This window comes from Theobroma umbraticum, unplaced genomic scaffold (assembly GCF_002168275.2).
Source record: "Theobroma umbraticum cultivar Fairchild unplaced genomic scaffold, ASM216827v3 scaffold_56.0, whole genome shotgun sequence".
NCBI classification, from domain to species: Eukaryota; Viridiplantae; Streptophyta; class Magnoliopsida; order Malvales; family Malvaceae; genus Theobroma; species Theobroma umbraticum.
The window spans coordinates 7,124,080-7,142,433 of NW_018397256.1; the positions used below are offsets into that span (position 1 = coordinate 7,124,080).

Here is an 18,354-nt window from a genome sequence, read left to right on the forward strand (position 1 = left end):
AATTATTGGAAGAAAGAATTTCTTACTTCCACTATTTTCATAAACAATAATTCTGTTTCTGACACTGTTCATCATAAGTACGTGAATAGAATCCAATTGTGAAAAGTAATATTCATGTAGATAGTTATTCTATAATATTAAAAGTGTAAAACTATATCAAATAATGACCATAAATTAATTCAAATATAATTTATTTATTATTTGTTTCTTTCTTATTCATAATTAAAGATTTCAATAATAGAACAATTATATAATAATTTAATAAAATAATTACTGTTATGTAATTAATACTATGAATTAACGTTTTATATAACGATAGTATTTAATATTTAATCATTTAAATTTTTATATTTATATTATTTAGTATTTTATATGATTATAAAACTAAGATTATATTGATATTAAAAATATACTTAAATAACAGCATTTTAAATATTATTAAAAATAATAGAAATTTGTTTGAATATTATTATTTAAATTATATAAAATTTATTTATTAATTACAGTGTTATATAAATTTTAATTCTTAAAAATTTTATTTCGTGTATTGAATTTATTATATTTGCTAAAACTTGAAGCTTTTCTATCTTACGTGTAACGACATTACTTTTACCACACACATGTTTTATATTTTTGTACATTTAGAAACCAAAAAATTTTAGAAAAGAGAAAACAGGAACTTTGATTAAAAAATATAAAAATCAAAATCAGTAACTATTCACTTTATAATTCAATCTCCTTTTTCTCAAAAAAAATATTTACTTTTTTTTTTTTAAAAATAACATTTAATTTATGTATTCATTTTTTTAGAAAAAATTTCAGATACAGATAGATGTAAATGCTGTTAGAATGAATTGATATTTTTCTGTTGTTGTATAATCTTAAAATTGAAACAATGGAAAGTACATCTCATTTATTGTTATTGTAGATGTGCATAAAATTAGTAGCAACAATTAGGAACAGAGAAAGGTGGAAAGGTTTCAAACAGAGAGAACAAACCGCCCTGCCTTTTTCTCTTTAACCCAGAAGGGTCCCAGAAACTGACAGCTTTCAAATCATGGAAGGTTGGGAAACGCAGGGCAGCCCACATGAAAACCAAAGTTGATAAATTGGGGTAATGGGACCATATCATATCTACTTTGCAAAGTAAATATTTCAAAGTGATGTCAATTTTATTTTAGCAACATTATCTTTGGCCAGCTGGGACAAGGTCCACACTACCTGTCAGATTCTCACCCAAAGCTAAAATGAGAGATCAAATTTCCCTGTGGTGTAAGCACCATATCACCCAAATGTTTCCCTTCCTCTTAGTGGGAATCTACGCATCATAACGTAACATTGAAAGTGTGTGCCTTGGGCTTGGGCAGACACCTTGGAGATCTGATTCGGGAAAACAATGGCAAGATCTTGCGCTTATGTGTTAAATCTTAGAGGTGTAGTTTACTAGCTTCAGGTGGGCTTTCACCGGGGTCAGTTCAATTCTGGCGAGCGTTTTGTCATTCTATTTTGAGGGTCACGACATGGACAACCCCCATGTGCATGAACCAGCCACGTGGGATGTTTGATGGTGATGATGATAATTGATTCGGGTTGTTTGTTCCTTTGCTGGAGGGGATAAGGATGGACGGATCGAGTCTCCAAGCTATTAAATTTTCTATGCACTTCTTGTTTCATCGTTCTTACAAAACAACAATGTCTGAGTTGAGCGGAGTTAAAGTAGACAGCAATCTGTCTTCTTGTGGACAAACAGGGTTTTTTAAGGTATACATCTATTTTCATTTGTTTTAATCTTCTTATCTATGTGTGAATTATTAGATAAAAAGTGAAAGATGATGTTGAAACCTACGAAAAATATTTTGAAGACAAAAAATTTACAACTACTTCTATTCTTCTCTCAAAACTAGAAGCGGCGAGAGGGTGATGCCATGGCTCGTTATTGCAAACGGATAAAGTTGCCAGCCTTTCGTGGTGGTACCACTCCAAGACAAGAACCAGATGGTGTTGCCCATGTTGGGCCTCTTTTGTCTCATGTATTTTCGTTTCCTTTTTTCTTCTCCTTGAATTTTTGGTCCTGTTATCTGCCTAATCTCAAGTATGCTAGGCGGCCAAGGTGATTGCGTGTGTGGATTGGTACATATTAGAATTTTGAGTGCACGTAGTTTGTGTGAGCAGGAGCAACTCACATTTTCGACGGCTACATGGTATATATTATATTATAGACATATACGCTATATGCATCTATAATGTTTGTAATAGTTTGTTCTTCAGATTATGTTGTCAAGAGGTTGTACTTCTTTTGGGTCCATAATTCACAACTTTGGTTAAGCCCACAGAAGACGCAGTTTTGAACATTTAGGTCATTTGGTGCATTCAAAGATTTCATGATTAATTCCTTCTCCTTACCCTGAAAACTGGAACCTTGATCTTTTGATTTGGTGGTAATAAGTAAGTACAGTCAACATAAGTGAATCCAGGATATAGTTAGCCCGACGAATATTATCACAACAGAAAATATAGTTAGAGACGAAAAAGGAGCTTGGATTCAACAAAAGTAAAAATGGATTGCATTGTACCATCTTTCAGGGCAACAAGATATACCCTGCAATCATCAATTACACCATCAAATTTAAGTTTTCTAACTCTCTACTGAACAGCAAGTTCCAGAGTGCGAACCATCTTTTAATCTTTGAAGTTTAGGTTGCACACATCGAACAAAAGACCCCATCCCTCATGAAACCATTAAGCCAATCTCCCCACCTCATCTTTAGTTAATCTACCAGCCTTCCTACGCCAAGATTTCCCAAGGTAGACCATCAATAAGTTTTTCAAGTTTAAACCCAACTCAAGGAAGGTGGACTTGATTTGATTTGGGAGAGTATATACATGCTTAGAGGAGGGAAGCAGGTTTCACAGTAATATGGAAGTATTGAACAACGTTATAAAGAGTTTCCTTGACCAAAGCACAGAAGAATCAAAGGAAAGGGCATTTGCGAAAAGTCTTAAGGCTTCTATTCTTCCATTAAGGAAATGTTCTAACGAGCTTGACCCAAAGGAATTTCTTTAAGAAAGTCTTCGAAGGAATGGCCTTTCTTTTTCTTTGAGAAATCTTTAGGGCCAAGCTGTCCTCTCATCCACCTGTAAGATTTTTAAACATACATACTTTTATGGGTTTCTTCTATCAGAATAAAATCTGTCTCCTTGTAATTGGGAGCTCATTGAAATGAAGCCCAATGACAGTGAACTGATCTAGGCCTATACTTTCCAGTGGGGGGGTTAATGTCTGATTTCTTATCACCTTAGACATTCTAAAGAAACTTCGGGAAAAGTTTATTTAGTTCTTTTTTCTCGTAGATTAAATTGTTATATGTTATATTTTTTAATAAATTGTCTTTCATATCTTTATTTTAACGGTAAGCCAACATTATGAGCATTTGAAATTCACCAGTTTTGAGAAAAATAAGGTACAATAAATACTGTTTTTGAGATAAACACAAACATATTGTACATTACTTTGCACCATTTTCTTTTAATTCATGTACTAAATAAGATATTTTCATATAATTCGGTTATATTTTTGTAATTAGCTTATTTCTAATATTATTGAAAAAATTTTTGATTTCCTCAATGGGTTAAGGAGCAATGCAAGACGTGCTGACATGGTGAGTTAATTAGCTTTAGAGTAAGCCAATCAAGGAGCAATGCAAGACGTGCTGACATGGTGAGTTAAAGACAATCAAGAATATAGAAAAGAAAAGGCAAAGGAAGAGGACAGCAGAATTGATGAATTGCAGAAATGGGGGTGCGGAACTGCAGCCTGGAGGCAAGCACCATATTTGTTTTTCATGTTTAAATTGATGGAGGGGACTGAAAACACTGATCCATAATGGGTTACACGCAAAAGATGGGCTTTGTTATTAGGTCCATTCCATGTCTATTCTTTTCCTATATCCGAAACTAAAAAATTAAAGAAAAAAAAAGAAAAAAAAGTTTTTTTTAATGAAAGGACAAGTGCAATTAATGAAAATAATAATTGTAATTCATCTTTATTTATATAATACTCTAATCATTAATACTATTATAAATTAATATAAATGTTACCATTTTTTTAGCAAACAGAAAGGAAATTAACACTCACTGAAATGATATCTAAGTCCTAATTATAGTTGTTTAGTGCTCTATAATTTAATTAGCAATATTGAACGAGCGAGAATACTAATTTTCAGATATTGGAAAAAAGAAAAAGAAAAAGAAAAAGTGAATTGCATTAATGGATGGCTAATGGCTTACCCGTAATGATTAGGGCCTGAAAATTCCCAACAAGGCAACAAGGCTGGCTGACATATGGCCCCATTCCCAACTTTGTTGCTTAGCCTTTAGCATCCGACCCAACCAGTTGGAGCATCGAGGGACATGCAGTGGGGGGACTTGGAGCTGCCTGACCCTCCCATTGGTAATCCACAAGGAATGGCATGCCATGTTTGGGCTGAATAACTTGTGTTTTTTCCTCAATTAATACTAGGGACTGGGGAGGATACTGATAGCTTGTCTTTACACATCCCTTGGCAGATTTGAAGGCTTAAAATCCTCATCTACACTACCACTACAAACCACAAAATTAAGGGAACCCAACCCAGACTTTCCTGTAAAATCACCAGTTTGTAAGACACAGTTCTCTGTCTACATTCCAAAGGACAAATTTCAAGCTATGCTTTTTAATGTACAAAGATGCCATTGTCCTGAGAATTATTGGCGTTAGTGCCGAATTTAAGGCTAAGATTCAGCAATGTAAAATACAAGAAACGTGGTTAATCTTCAATATTGCCCACTTGCTGCTCTATCAATGGTTGACTGTGTAATTTTATTTTTAATTCAAAGTTACCCCATCAACCATCACTTCCCATCATCCACACCTAAACCTTTTGGAAGAACTATCTTGGTTGTTTCTGCAGTTGTGCCTATTAAGATAACGTAACCCACAGTCGAATATGTTGGATTAAAGGCTTTGAAGCATTGCAGAAGCAACTGAAATATGGCTTCCAAGTTGCGACCGGAAGAACACGCTTCTTTCCTTTCATTTCACGCTATAAATGCAGCATCAAAACTAAGCTCCAAGCACAGTCCAACCTTCGGCGTTGTCATACCCAACCCTTTGCCTCAAAATTCGTAGGCCTCGTACTAATAAAATGTGTCATGGCCCAGAGGCGACAACACCATCAAAAGATTCACAGCCACCTGATTTGATCTTATCTCGATTTGTGCACACTCTTGAATGTCACAGAGAGAGGCTCCACCAAAATCCTTTGTGTCACAAGGGGAAGTATCATGTGACCTAAGTGTGTCACATGTGGGACAGGTACCTTTGTTAAAGGTGGGGGAGGTTCTTTCCCTTGACAGTTTACAAAACTTTGCCAGCAAGACATATTTCCGCATCCCTCTACTTTAATTTTAAAATAAGTCAATTTAAAAAGTTTTTAATCATAATTTTTTTTTAATTGCAAATAAAATAATCTAAGCTTTATGTTAATGTATGATGTCAATTGATTGACAAGCGATTGCTTGAATAAAAACGTATAATAAAAATTTCGTTTTCTTCAGTGTCGTTTTTTTCTCGTCGAAATTTATGCTGAGGGAAACCACGAGACCGTCAGCCCGTTTCGTAAAATGCACTGCTTTGAGTCCTGACTGGGAGAAAGAAAAAGGTCAAAAAAAAAAAAAAAAAAAAAAAAAGACCGAAGCTCCAGCTGACATGGAAATATGACATGAAACACAGCTGCGAAGTTGTCAAAACGCCATGTCATCCCGTTCTCAGACAAGACCTTAACCCTTCCCCTACTTTCCTTCAAAAGAAGCTCTGGCCTTCTTAAAGCTGATTTCTTCTCAAGACAAAGAACCCACAAAATCTCTGGACTTTCCAACCCATCAATGGTGAACCTGAAGGCAGGGAGCAGGCCACCATGGGTTGGTCTTGGGGCTGCAGTTTGGGTGCAGATAGCATCTGGGAATGCATACAACTTCCCTCTGTATTCCCATTCCTTGAAATCTGTTCTAGGTTTTAACCAACGTCAGCTTACTATGCTTGGTGTTGCTAATGATATTGGTGAAAATGTTGGACTTCTTCCGGGAATTGCTTGTAACAGGTTCCCACCTTGGATTGTTCTCATGATTGGTGCTTTAGCTTGCTTTTTGGGTTATGGTGTTCTTTGGCTCGCTGTAAGCCGCACTGTTCTCTATATGCCTTACTGGTTGGTGAGTTTATGGTTACTGAGTTTTAAATATCTGTTCTTGACTTTGATTGCTTCATAATTTGTTTACTTGGTTCTTTTAGTTATAGATTCTTTCTTGTTCTCTTGAGTGATTGGATTGGTTCTGATCAAGATTAAATCTTTATTCATCTACGCTTTTTCAGCTGGATTTTAATGCATATCTGTTATAATGTCTTAGATCAGATTATTGATTTGTATGTTTTTACGCATTAATGTTGTCTGTAAATTAAACTTCCTTATGAAGTAAATTATCTGTTTCATTTTATATTTTTGTTGATTCAATTATGTCATTTTTTGGACTTTCAAAAATATAATACTATTCATAAATTTGGCTTTTATATATATATATTTTTATCTGTACTGGCAGTAATTCTCTGTTGAAATGATTGGTACAAATTGGTATTGTTGGTTTGATCTGGCCCTTACTTGTTGCTTTGAAATATTAGGAAATTTCTTGTTTTCTTCCTATTAAAACACTGCGATTATAGTAATTCCATGATGAAAGTTGAGCTTTTTCTGGCATTGCTTGATTCTTTTAACTAGGAAATTTCGTTGAAGCTTGTTCAAAGTGATGGATTGATACATAGGAGAAGTGGACAATAGCATAAAGATCAAAAGTGATTTCCAAAAATTTTGTTATATTAAGAGAGACAGTAAAGCAAGTTATGACAATGGTGTGAAGGACTAAGGAGATATTTGGCTGACCAATTATTGAAAAATTCTAATTACAGCAAACTGCAGGCCTTGTAGTTACATTCTAGCCCATCTTCCCTGCAAAGCTTAGGTAAAAAACTAATATCTAATGGGTTTTACATGTGGACCTAGAATGGAAGTGCTTTCTCCATACAGATTAGTGAGTATTGCATAAAGGCTCAAGTGTGAAGAAGGCATGGGTGAAGGAATAATAAAAAGTGGTGGGAGAAATTAGAATGACTTCTACCCTTATATCAAGTTAAAGGGATAGTTAGCTGACTAATTATCCTAAAAGTTTACATGGTATGTGATGGACATATTCGATTCTCAGTATCGTTATTACTAGTGGTTGCTTATAGTGGAGCATCTTTGATAGTTGGAATCATTTTGCCATGCTAACTAGTGACTTTATCATCTCATATGCTGCCAAAAAACTCAATTTTATCCACCGAGGTATTTAGGGTTTACCCAGAAACTTTTCACTTGTTTCTTAGGCTTGTGCAATTGACACTTGTGATGAACTGCTTATGACTACATTCACTAAGCTAACTTCATCTAAAGTGATATTTATCCTATGAATTTGCTTTCTATTCATCCATTATTTTCGTACTTGTGCATTGATTGTCTTGTGATTCTCTAGTTCAATACAAGAATGTGGACTGCTATAGCTGGGGTTCTAGACCTTCCAGTCATAGACTATTTGCCCTATTTTCATCCTAGAATTGGCTAGGGCAACTTAAGATACACTTGAACACAACCTAATGCGTACAATTGAAAACATAAAATAAAATGCCATTTTAAGTTGTTTATCTTTAATTTAAGTGACATCTATTGAAAAAGATTAACTACTATGTTATGGCTTCTGAGCTGCTGAAATATTGGCTGACTTGAATTTCTATTCAAGGCGTTGAATAAAACTCATATTTGACACTTATCAAGTCAAATAAGAGTAGGCAGTTAGTCTGCCTGAGTAGTTTACAGAGAAGCATGCTTACACCTACACAGGCAACTAAAAGAATTTGATTAGGGTTTAAAAATTCATTCTTAAGCTGGTTTAGTCATTACAGTTCCCTTTAATCTTTTTATTCAAGATTAAATTTTTTTTTTCAAGAAGACCATCTTAGAACAGGGCATGTACTTTGTTAGTTTGTTTATCAGTACAGTTGTGTGCACAAAAATAGCATTTTGGCGATGTCTATGGATATATAAAAGTTCAAGATTAGGTTTATATGTTCTTCTATCTCTTGGAAATTTCTGTAAGGAACTGCCTAATGATGACTAATCTATTTTTCTGTGGTTTTGCAGTTATGGATTGCACTTTGTGTAGCTACTAATAGTAGTGCTTGGTTGAGCACTGCAGTGCTTGTCACCAATATGAGAAATTTCCCTGTCAGTCGAGGCACTGTTGCTGGTATTCTCAAGGGTTATGCTGGGCTTAGTGCTGCAGTATTTACAGAAATTTACAGCACCTTACTTCGAAAATCCTCTTCTAAGCTTTTGATGTTTCTTTCGTTTGGTGTTCCTATTCTCTGCTTTGTTATGATGTACTTTGTTAGGGCGTGTACTCCAGCTTCTGGTGAAGACTCTGCGGAGCATGGCCATTTTCTTTTTATCCAAGCAACTAGTGTGGTCCTTGGCTTGTATGTTTTATCGACCACGATATTGGATCATATGCTTCATTTTAGTGATGAAATTTCCTCTGTGATTCTTGCTGTAATGGTTGTCCTTCTAATGGCTCCTCTTGCAATTCCTGTAAAGATGACTATATATCCCACAAGGATTAACAAACCAGTGATACCTGACCAACCAGTTGCGTCTTCAGATGAAATGCTTCAAGGGGAAGGCAATGCAGACAAAACAGAACCACTGTTGAAGCCATCTGAATCGGCAACATACCTGGGAAGCTTTCGTGAAGGTGACGAGGCATCAGAGGTGGCAATGCTTCTTGCTGTGGGTGAGGGGGCAGTTAAGAAGAAGAGGAGGCCTAAAAGGGGGGAGGATTTCAGATTTAGAGAAGCGATAATCAAAGCTGATTTCTGGCTTCTTTTCTTGGTTTATTTTTTTGGTGTTGGTTCTGGTGTGACTGTTCTCAACAATCTTGCCCAGATAGGGATTGCACAAGGTGTACAGAACACAACAATATTGTTGTCTCTTTTCAGTTTTTGCAACTTTGTTGGCCGTCTTGGTGGAGGTACTGTTTCGGAACATTTTGTCAGGTCAGTAACATCCAAGGAAGGTGAAATTTTTGTGATGCGTAAGCATTCATTAATGCATATGGTTTAGAGATTTGACTACTCTATGCCAGATACTTGGCTTCTAGGAAGTGAACTCTCTGAGCATAAAGTAAATTAACATGCAGACTTAACTTTAAAACAGAGGCGTAAGTGTGCTGAATAAATCAGTTTGTTCCAGAATTTTCTCTAGTCATCTGGTATTCTAGCTACAACATTGGAAATAAGCACTTCATTTGTCACTTCGCTGCTAAATAATTATGGGGGGCTTACAGGAACAGATTTCACTTATTTTTAAGAGATTTATTTTGAAAATTCTTCTTGATATGATTGAATTGCATCTTTAAGCAGACTACAAAGATATTTAGTTCATATTCTTTCAAGAGTTTGTGTTAAACATGATAATTGATACCAAAACTCATTTTGTGAATCTTTTTTCTGCACATGCTTGTAATGTTAACCATTAGTGTATAACGGTTAGTTATATTATATAAGTTCTAAAGTAGCATTCTTTATCTACATATTCTTATTTTCCTACAGGGGTCGGCCACATCATGTGAATTTTCTGTTGTTTGCAGGTCAAAAACAGTTCCGCGCACTATTTGGATGACATGCACTCAAATTGTCATGGTTGTTACCTACCTTCTGTTTGCATCAGCTATTGATGGCACCTTATATGCTGCAACTGCATTACTTGGGATATGCTATGGTGTTCAATTCTCCATCATGATCCCCACTGTCTCTGAGCTTTTTGGTCTGAAGTATTTTGGTATATTTTACAATTTCATGTCTCTAGGAAATCCGCTTGGAGCATTCCTCTTCTCAGGGCTTCTAGCAGGATATATATATGATACAGAAGCTGCAAAGCAGCATGGACTCAACCTAGTCAATTCAAGTGTTTCATGCATTGGTCCAAACTGCTTTAGGCTCACTTTCCTGGTTCTTGCTGGCGTCTCTGGTGCGGGCTCAATAGCAAGCATTATATTAACAAAGAGGATATGGCCTGTTTACCAGATGCTGTATGGTGGGGGTTCTTTTAGGCTGCCCCAAACTTCAAATCACTGAGATGGTTGGGATGGAGTGTGGAAGTTTTAGATCATTTCAGAAGTCTTATTTTTGGGAGCACATCTTAGACCAGGTTTTTGTACTCTATCATTAAGCTTGTAGTTGATGAACTCTAATCAATGGGGGCCATGTGTTTGGATGCCTGTACACGCATCCAAACTTTAATTTTGCAGAGTCCTCGTCATAACTTTAAAATCTATCTACAATTACATTGATGAATAGTTGATAACTTGATATACGAGTGTATTAATAAATGATTTTGCAAGTTGTCTGTATCATGATTATGGAGCAGCTAATTCAAGCTGGATATGTAAAGGCAGTCATTAAATGCTTTTAATTACAATTAGATAAAAGCTCCTCCAACTTGGGTTGTTATGTAGGTTCATAAAAGTTATTGTTCATTATCATCACCAAATTCTAACCCTTGCAGCTGATGCTTTTAATTCTCAGTGACTGTCGTAGAAATCGAAAGATTTCATATACCATAGCTGTAAGATAACAGTTTCAAAAAAGGCTTCCCTTCACCTAGTGCAAAAGGCAAATGCCCTGAATCCTTCTCAATAGGCTTTACAGCTTTTGCCAAAAATGACAAAAAACTCTGAATCCTTGCAAAACAAGCAAGGTGTAACCCTTAATTTTGCTATTGCTTTTGATCTTGTTCATTTGCCAGGCCAGCAGGTGTGGCCCTCTGTTTAAATCAACAGAAAGTAAGTTAGATAACTTTGGAATTGCAGACGAGAATTTAAAGAGAGTAGATGCCGTTGGGTTACAATATTTAGTTAAATTTAAGAAGAGAGATCGGTATTCATTGCAACTTTGAAGACACTAGCAGGCAGGTGTTAAATAATTCGACTAAGCCATGTCGACCACATTGCAACGGAAGATGAAAATAGCTGTACTGCTTTATAGCGGCTATAAGTCTTGTTTCCTACTTTTGAAGCAGCTAGTTAATATCTACACCACAAAACATTACTCTCAAGCAGCGTACGTTGTGAAGACAGCGTAGCGATCACTTTAGATTAGCTAGTTAAAGGAAACCATCCCTTCTATCACTTTAGATCAAGCAAAACCTGTCCCTGATTAATCTTCATTTTCAGACTATAGCTGAGCAGATGAGCTGATGGAACTAAGATAGTCAGTTTAGCAATAGGGACCCAAGCAATTGGAAATTAAGTTTGGTCTTTTCTCTACCAATTTCTCCTTTTCATCCAACACAAAAGATGCATATATGAACAAGGCAAGAAAGTTCCAGGAAAGCTCGCAGCACACATTCTATAGATTATGTTTTTCAATACAAGCCATGAAAGTTTGCCGGTATGTAGGATCTTAAACTCAAAGAGATCCTAACAAACCATAAATCTTAAAGCATATACTATAATTCTAGAAAATTTAGATACATGAACTCGGAAAGAATATAAACCATGGCATGCGTGTTGATGATAGAAAAACTGTCCAACACTATTTGAAGATGCTAATATTGTGGCACCCTAACCTTATATCAAATTCACATGCATAAAAGGCAATTTTCACCGGACAATGTAAGGCTTGTCTCACTGATTGGAAGAAAATATTTCAATAAACCAGATCTCACCTTCCCAGACAAAACTAAGAAGACATATGGACAAGTCAAGTAGGTTTCATGTCCTGAAACAGGGTTGCCCATAATGTTTGATCACCGTAGTCCCCACCTGCCTTTTCCTTGTTGTAGTCAGCATGAACCTTCGGGCTTGGGGGTCTTACATAATTAAGAGGTCCAGATAATTTTGGACTCCTATTTGTGAGCATCAACCTCTCTTGTGCCACAGCAATATCAACAGGACCAGATGTTATGGGGCTCCTATAATTAAACACCAACTTCTCCTGCATTTTTCTATCAAGAGGCCCTGATAATTTTAAGCTCCTAGGAGGGACCAGCAACTTATCTTGTACTCTGTAATCCAGGGGACCAGATTTTGCTACCTTCCTGGTTCTCAGCACAGGCTGCTCTATCCTCAGCTCCTTCTCACTCTTGCACTTCCTTGTCAGTGCTCCTCTCCACTGATCTCTATAACGAACCGGCTCCGGCAGCGGCTTAATCGCGCTATTCTCATGATGAACCAACTTGTTAACATACTTGTTGAAGCACTTTCTTGTTTTGTTGATTGCCAAAATGAGCTTGGACAGGCTATTAGGGGCTTCTCCAACTTCCTTCCTAGCAAGCTTGAGAATCTCCAGCCTATGCTTGGCGACTGATATGCCCATGCTCTGAAGAAACTCATGGTTGAAGTATGCCAAGTCCTCCTTTTGGAGCTCATTGCGAGAAAAGGCAAGGCCATACTCATAGATAAGTGAGGGCTCAAGGGCACTTTTCGACAACCAAGAGTACCAGTCCATGGCTGGTGCTTGGCTTATGCCATAGGATGCTCAAAAATTGGAGGTTTGTAGTGTTATAAGACGGTTGCATGTGAGTGTGTGTGGTCCAAACGGGTATATGTAACAAGTAGATAAGAAGGTGAAGAGTAAGTAAATGTGGTGGGTGTGTATCTCGCTCATCTCTCTCTCTCTCTGCTCTAATTGAAATTTGGATGGTAGTTGAAATCAAGAGGGACACCAAGCGAAATTGTGGAATGTGACTATAGGAAATTACCCACCTTGTAATTTTATTGTAAGCTTTCCCGTGGGCATTATCATCAACTTTTGTCCTTTTTTGGGTTGCACTATGGGTGCATGTGCTAGGCCATTCCCAGATATGGCTGTCTGATTTCAGCAATATCTTCCAAAAAAAAAAAAAAGAAGAGGAAAAGTATATCACTTCGGATTTAGGCTTCTAATAGTTTGGATTTTAGTACATGGTTGGCGATAACTGATCTTATCACCCTCATCATGATATGTAAATTTCATTATTATTTGGTAAGTATATACAAGGATATTCGTTTTGAGTCTCAACATTTAGGATTGTCTTGAAAACCCTGTCGAAAAAAGTAAGCTACCTACGGCATATTGGTGTTAAGACTATGGCATCGGCAAAAGGGGTGAGTGTGGGATGACTTTTCCCCCTTTTGCCATGAACATGGTAGGGAATGGCTGCTTAAATATGGCCCATAACTATCCATCAACCGCTCTGTGTGAGAAATTAATCTTTGCTATAGCCTGTAGCTGCCTAATTAGCCTCATTACACTGGCCTGCTTTCCTTCATAATAACTTTAGGTTAAGTGGGGTTTAAATACTCAAAGATACATATTACCATTTTAAGAATTAAGCATTCCTAGCTCAGAACATGTTAAAATCTGAAGGGATAAGTTGTTAGTTTTTATTTTTTTATTTCTTTTGTATCAAGATGGATTCTGTTCCGCAACCTAACCTCTTGAAAGTTCTGGGGTTAGTAATACCATTCCATAAGGTGACTTCAAGTTAAGAGGGTGAAAATCAACTGTTAAATACCATTGGTATAGCGCTTAAAAGCTGGAAGGCCCAAGAAAAATGGTGTCATTGAAACGTATTAATTTCTACTAAAAAGTGCTGTGCCATTAATCATCATATAAAAGTCACAAGATAGTCACAGTCATCTATATATTTCTCTCTGCATTTGGGAGAAAACATTATGGCGAGTGGGCAGGTATATATGAACTTGGTGAAAAGGCCAAAAAGTCAAAGAATGAGGTTTGAAAATGGAGGCCTTATGCATATATGGAAACCCCACTAGCATTTGTATATACATCAATTCATCAAATCAAAGCCTGGATATTTCGGTTGAAGTCATTTTTCGCTAGTTGACCTTGTTGCTATCATAAATTCATAATCAGGCAGGTAAGGAGGCACTATTCATAATCAGGATCACAAGGAACTAAAAATGTGTAGGGTGGGTAAAGCATATCAGATTTTATGCCTCCATCTTTGTTTTATTATTAACTTTGTAGTGTGCTTTGGTTGCACTGAATCATACTAATATGTGAAAAGCTAAAGTCTTTTGACTCTTTTCTAACATTTCCATGTTCAATTTGGTCTATCCTCATATAGATGTCAAAAAGCATTGGATTCAGCAATGTTGGTGCTCTTCAATGGCCTGTCTTTTTGTGGGAAAAGTAAGGTCGTGCGGACTGTGGAAAGCTGGAAATAGGGAAGCAAAGGAAATTCATCAGGCATTTAAATATAACATATATGTTTTCCTTGGCTTTAACACCATTATCTAGAAAATTGTGAAGGATCTGATCACTATTTTCTTTCTCCCTTTTCTTTAGCATCAATGTCTAAATCTTGTTAACTGAAAGCAAGGTAGTCAAACAAATAGAACAAGAATCCTTTTAATATGGAAATTAGCGAAATAGTCTATAATATCTATGCTATTGGAGGAGCCAAAAGCCATGCAAATCTAATAATATATTATCATAAAAACCAAAAAACGAAAAAAGCTATAGGCATGCCACTGAACCAATTATCTGATTTAGTATTGTCAAAGTGGTGCCATGCTTTTAAGGGAGATGCATTATTTTGATTCGAGATTGTAAAGTCAGTCAATATGTTGAGGATTTAGATATACCTAACATGATCTTGGGAAACTATATGCAACCTATTTTGTTTTCCTAGAAAAGAGGTATATCTAACTCATTCATGGCTTAGCTGTTATCTTTGAATTTAGATAAACTCTTTTCCACACGTACCTTTCTTCTAATTCCAAGTTGCAATCTTTACTGAGTCCACCAAAGCGGTGTAAATGCAATCCTAATTATTATTAATTATGTTCCATGTTCATGCATGCTTATTAACTCGTTTCGGATGAGCTGAAGGGTATAAAGTTAATTTAATAAGTAGCGGTGAAATTTACTCTGATAAATAAATAAAATTTATTTGATAGTGAAATGTACTTTTAATATTGGAATCTCTCTTTTAATTGGATTAAATTAATTTCTTTATTAGATGAACAATCAATCATCTAGTATAAGTCAAATAAAAAAAATAAAGAAAAACAATTCATCATTTAACTCGTATTATAAAGATATAAGTCATATAATTTTTATATTATTTATCATATATTTCACAAAAAGTGTATCGTGGATTTTTAAATATGAAAGCAACTCTTTCATTTTATCAATTGTTTTTAAACTGAATGTCTCATAAAAAAATTTACAAAAATTCTTTGTTTTATGCTTTTATGACTTTTATCTTATAAATTTTTAATTTAGATGCTCGACTTGAGTTTCATCTTGCACAAAATATATTAAAGTCTTCTAATGTATCGATTTCTATTGCAATCAATATTTTTCTTTTTCATTCTTAATTTTTGTCCATAGATTCCTTCTTCAAGCTCTTTCCTATGTCAACTTGATTGTCTTGATTTTTTTTTTTTTGCATTTTAGTAGCATTAATCTAGTTGTTTTTTTCTCTCAATCAGAAGTAATTTTGTTAAGTGTCTAAATGATACAAAGTCTGATGAATATGAAAAGATCAGAACAGAACAGTGAAGTAGCACCCCATATAGACACAGATTGAGAAGAAAGCACCCTATAACGACATAGCACCTTCTATAACAGCGTCAATAGCAGCATCAGGTACCCCATACCATCGACATCCAGTTGAAAATCTGGGTTCAAAGAGGACCCTATCACCCATAAGCACCTTTGATTCTACTGGAAAAAACAAAGGGCCTGGGCTTGAGAGATCCAGCTCTGCTTCATCAGTATTAAATTTTGGGTGGGCTGTTCCTGAAGGGCATGTATCACTTCCCAAACTGGAGAACTTTTAATAAAAAAAAAAGTGCATTAATTAATATCATAGGATTAACAATAATATACCATAGGAAAATAATAAATTAGTGATACATACTTCTTTTTTCTGAAAATCTCAGTGATACATACAAGTAAATAATTTTACCAATTTTTATGAAATAATTCATTAATAAGTTAATAACAAAAAGAAACTAGTTAATTAAAAATAATAATAGAGTAAAAATTAATCAATTATATTAAACTCTAAAACCTAATTTCATAATTAATGAAATTATGAGTCATACTTTTCATTCCAAAAATCAATCCAAATCACTTATAAATGTAATTAGCAGTCACAAGTTTTATAACTAAAATAATTACATATTTATTTTTACTTATTGTCTGTTTTATGTTATTCTTACCATTTAATTAAAAAGGAGTTTCAATGAAGAAAGTATTGTTGATTAGTGATTATTTTTAGTAATAGATCAAAATTTTAAAAAAATTACATTTAACTTATTTGGCTGTTCTTGTAAAGATTTTATGTTTTGATCAGTTTTATGAAGATTATAGTCTTCCTATATGTTACTTCTAATCATAAATAACGTAAATTATAGATATCGAGATATAACATGAATACATGAATTTGGTAGAAAGAAAAATACAAGAAAACAAAAAACACATATATAAAACTGGTTTACATCCTAAATTCCTAGGATGGTTTCATGCATGTGAAAATATGATATTCTTTAATCATGAAAAACCTCTATTATATTTTTGTTGGCCACCATGTATCCTTTATTAGAAGTATTCAGAATGAATAAGTTCAAGATCTCATGGAGGAGCTCTGCACCAGGCTAGTGACTATTGGACTAAAAGAAGAATAGAGAAGCTTGGGAACAAGAAGACACTAAAACACAGAGTCTAAATAAAAGACAGGGAGTGTCATCCAAACGCTACGTATTAGGTTTTGCTAAGAAGCAATAACTTGATGAGCCACGCATCATTTTGTATATATATATAATCTTTGTTTTTGAAAGTTAGTTAGGTTGGTTATGATGCAATTAATTCCTTTTCTTCTTTAGTTAACTTTTAAGCTCCTGTATATATAGCTCTTTTACTCAGCCCTAATATTGAATGAATTCAGAATCATTCTCTCATCCTTTACAGCACCGCTTGTCCTTTCTCTACCATGTCATATTCTTCTTTTAACATGGTATCAGAGCAGGTTAATCCCTAGACCTAGCTATTGCCCTTTTCTGCTAATGAATTAGTATATACGACTTGCTGATCAAATCTCATTTTGTCTCATTTACAATAAGTTGTTCATCATTCCTTCTGGTTTATTAGCAATCAATATACACTCATTAGTAAACATTTTTAATAGCTATGGCTGAGTCTACTGAATCTAGGTCAGGTACTAGTGTATAGATCACAAACATTTCACCCTTATCATTCCCTCTTTCACCATATTACTTACATCACACAGATCATCCTGGATCTGTGATCATTAACCCTAAGTTAGCCACTAATAACTACATATCCTAGAGTAGGTCTTTTCTACTTGCATTATCTATCAAGAACAAAATAGGATTTATCAATGAATCCATAACAAAACCTGCAATCACAGACCCACTCTATTCATCCTAGACTCGTTGTAACAACCTGATAGCGGCATGGTTACTTGATTCCATTTCACAACCAATAGCCTTTACTGTCTTCTACATAGATTCGGCTGTAGAAATATGAAATACTCTTAGGTAAAATTTTGCTCCTCCAGATGACACTATGGAATGAAATTTGCAATATAACTTAGGGAATGTTAGTCAAGGAGCAAAGACAATTGATTCTTACTTCATTGAACTTAAGGGTATCTGGGAGGAATTAAGGAACTACTGTTTTTTGCCTCATTGTGAATATGGGAGCTGTAACCCTAACTGTTTCAAGAAGTACACGAATCAGTTTCAAAAGGACACAGTCTTCAGATTTCTCAACGGATTGAATGAGTCTTTTTCTGCTGTAAGATCACAAATTATAATGATGGACCCATTCCAAGCTTAAATAAAGTATACAGCATAGTCTTGAGGGAGGAATCACAGATAAGCCTTCTTGTTCAATCACAACCTCTTTTAGAATCTCCTGCCATGGTTGCCGTAGTGGACAACAAGAAGAAGTCAAGAAAAAACATGATTTGTAGTCACTGTGGAAAGAAAGGATACACAAAGGATAAGTGCTATAGGATTATTGGCGTTCCTGATGATTTTAAGTTCACAAAAGGAGGCAGATCTAATCCTAGAAGGGGTAAGAATCTTGTTAACAATGTATCTGCAATTTTTGATGCATCAGTAAAGAATGAATCTCAAGTTGAACCAGAGGAGGAGTTGACAAGTGTAGGATCTATGTGTCAACTGTCTGTGATT

General features: G+C 35.2%; 2 protein-coding genes across 2 annotated transcripts; one reads left to right on the forward strand and one right to left on the reverse strand.

Moving 5' to 3' along the window:
* Positions 1-5,620: 5,620 nt before the first annotated feature.
* Positions 5,621-10,530, forward strand: LOC110410623 (protein NUCLEAR FUSION DEFECTIVE 4-like). The gene is made up of 3 exons (XM_021420405.2): positions 5,621-6,246; positions 8,262-9,172; positions 9,766-10,530. The coding sequence occupies exons 1-3, from the start codon at positions 5,923-5,925 to the stop codon at positions 10,250-10,252; spliced, it is 1,722 nt and encodes a 573-aa protein (XP_021276080.1). The 5' UTR covers positions 5,621-5,922; the 3' UTR covers positions 10,253-10,530.
* Positions 10,531-11,498: 968 nt separating this feature from the next.
* Positions 11,499-12,799, reverse strand: LOC110411125 (sterile alpha motif (SAM) domain protein). Its single transcript, XM_021421155.1, has one exon. The coding sequence runs from the start codon at positions 12,623-12,625 to the stop codon at positions 11,879-11,881; it is 747 nt and encodes a 248-aa protein (XP_021276830.1). The 5' UTR covers positions 12,626-12,799; the 3' UTR covers positions 11,499-11,878.
* Positions 12,800-18,354: the final 5,555 nt, after the last annotated feature.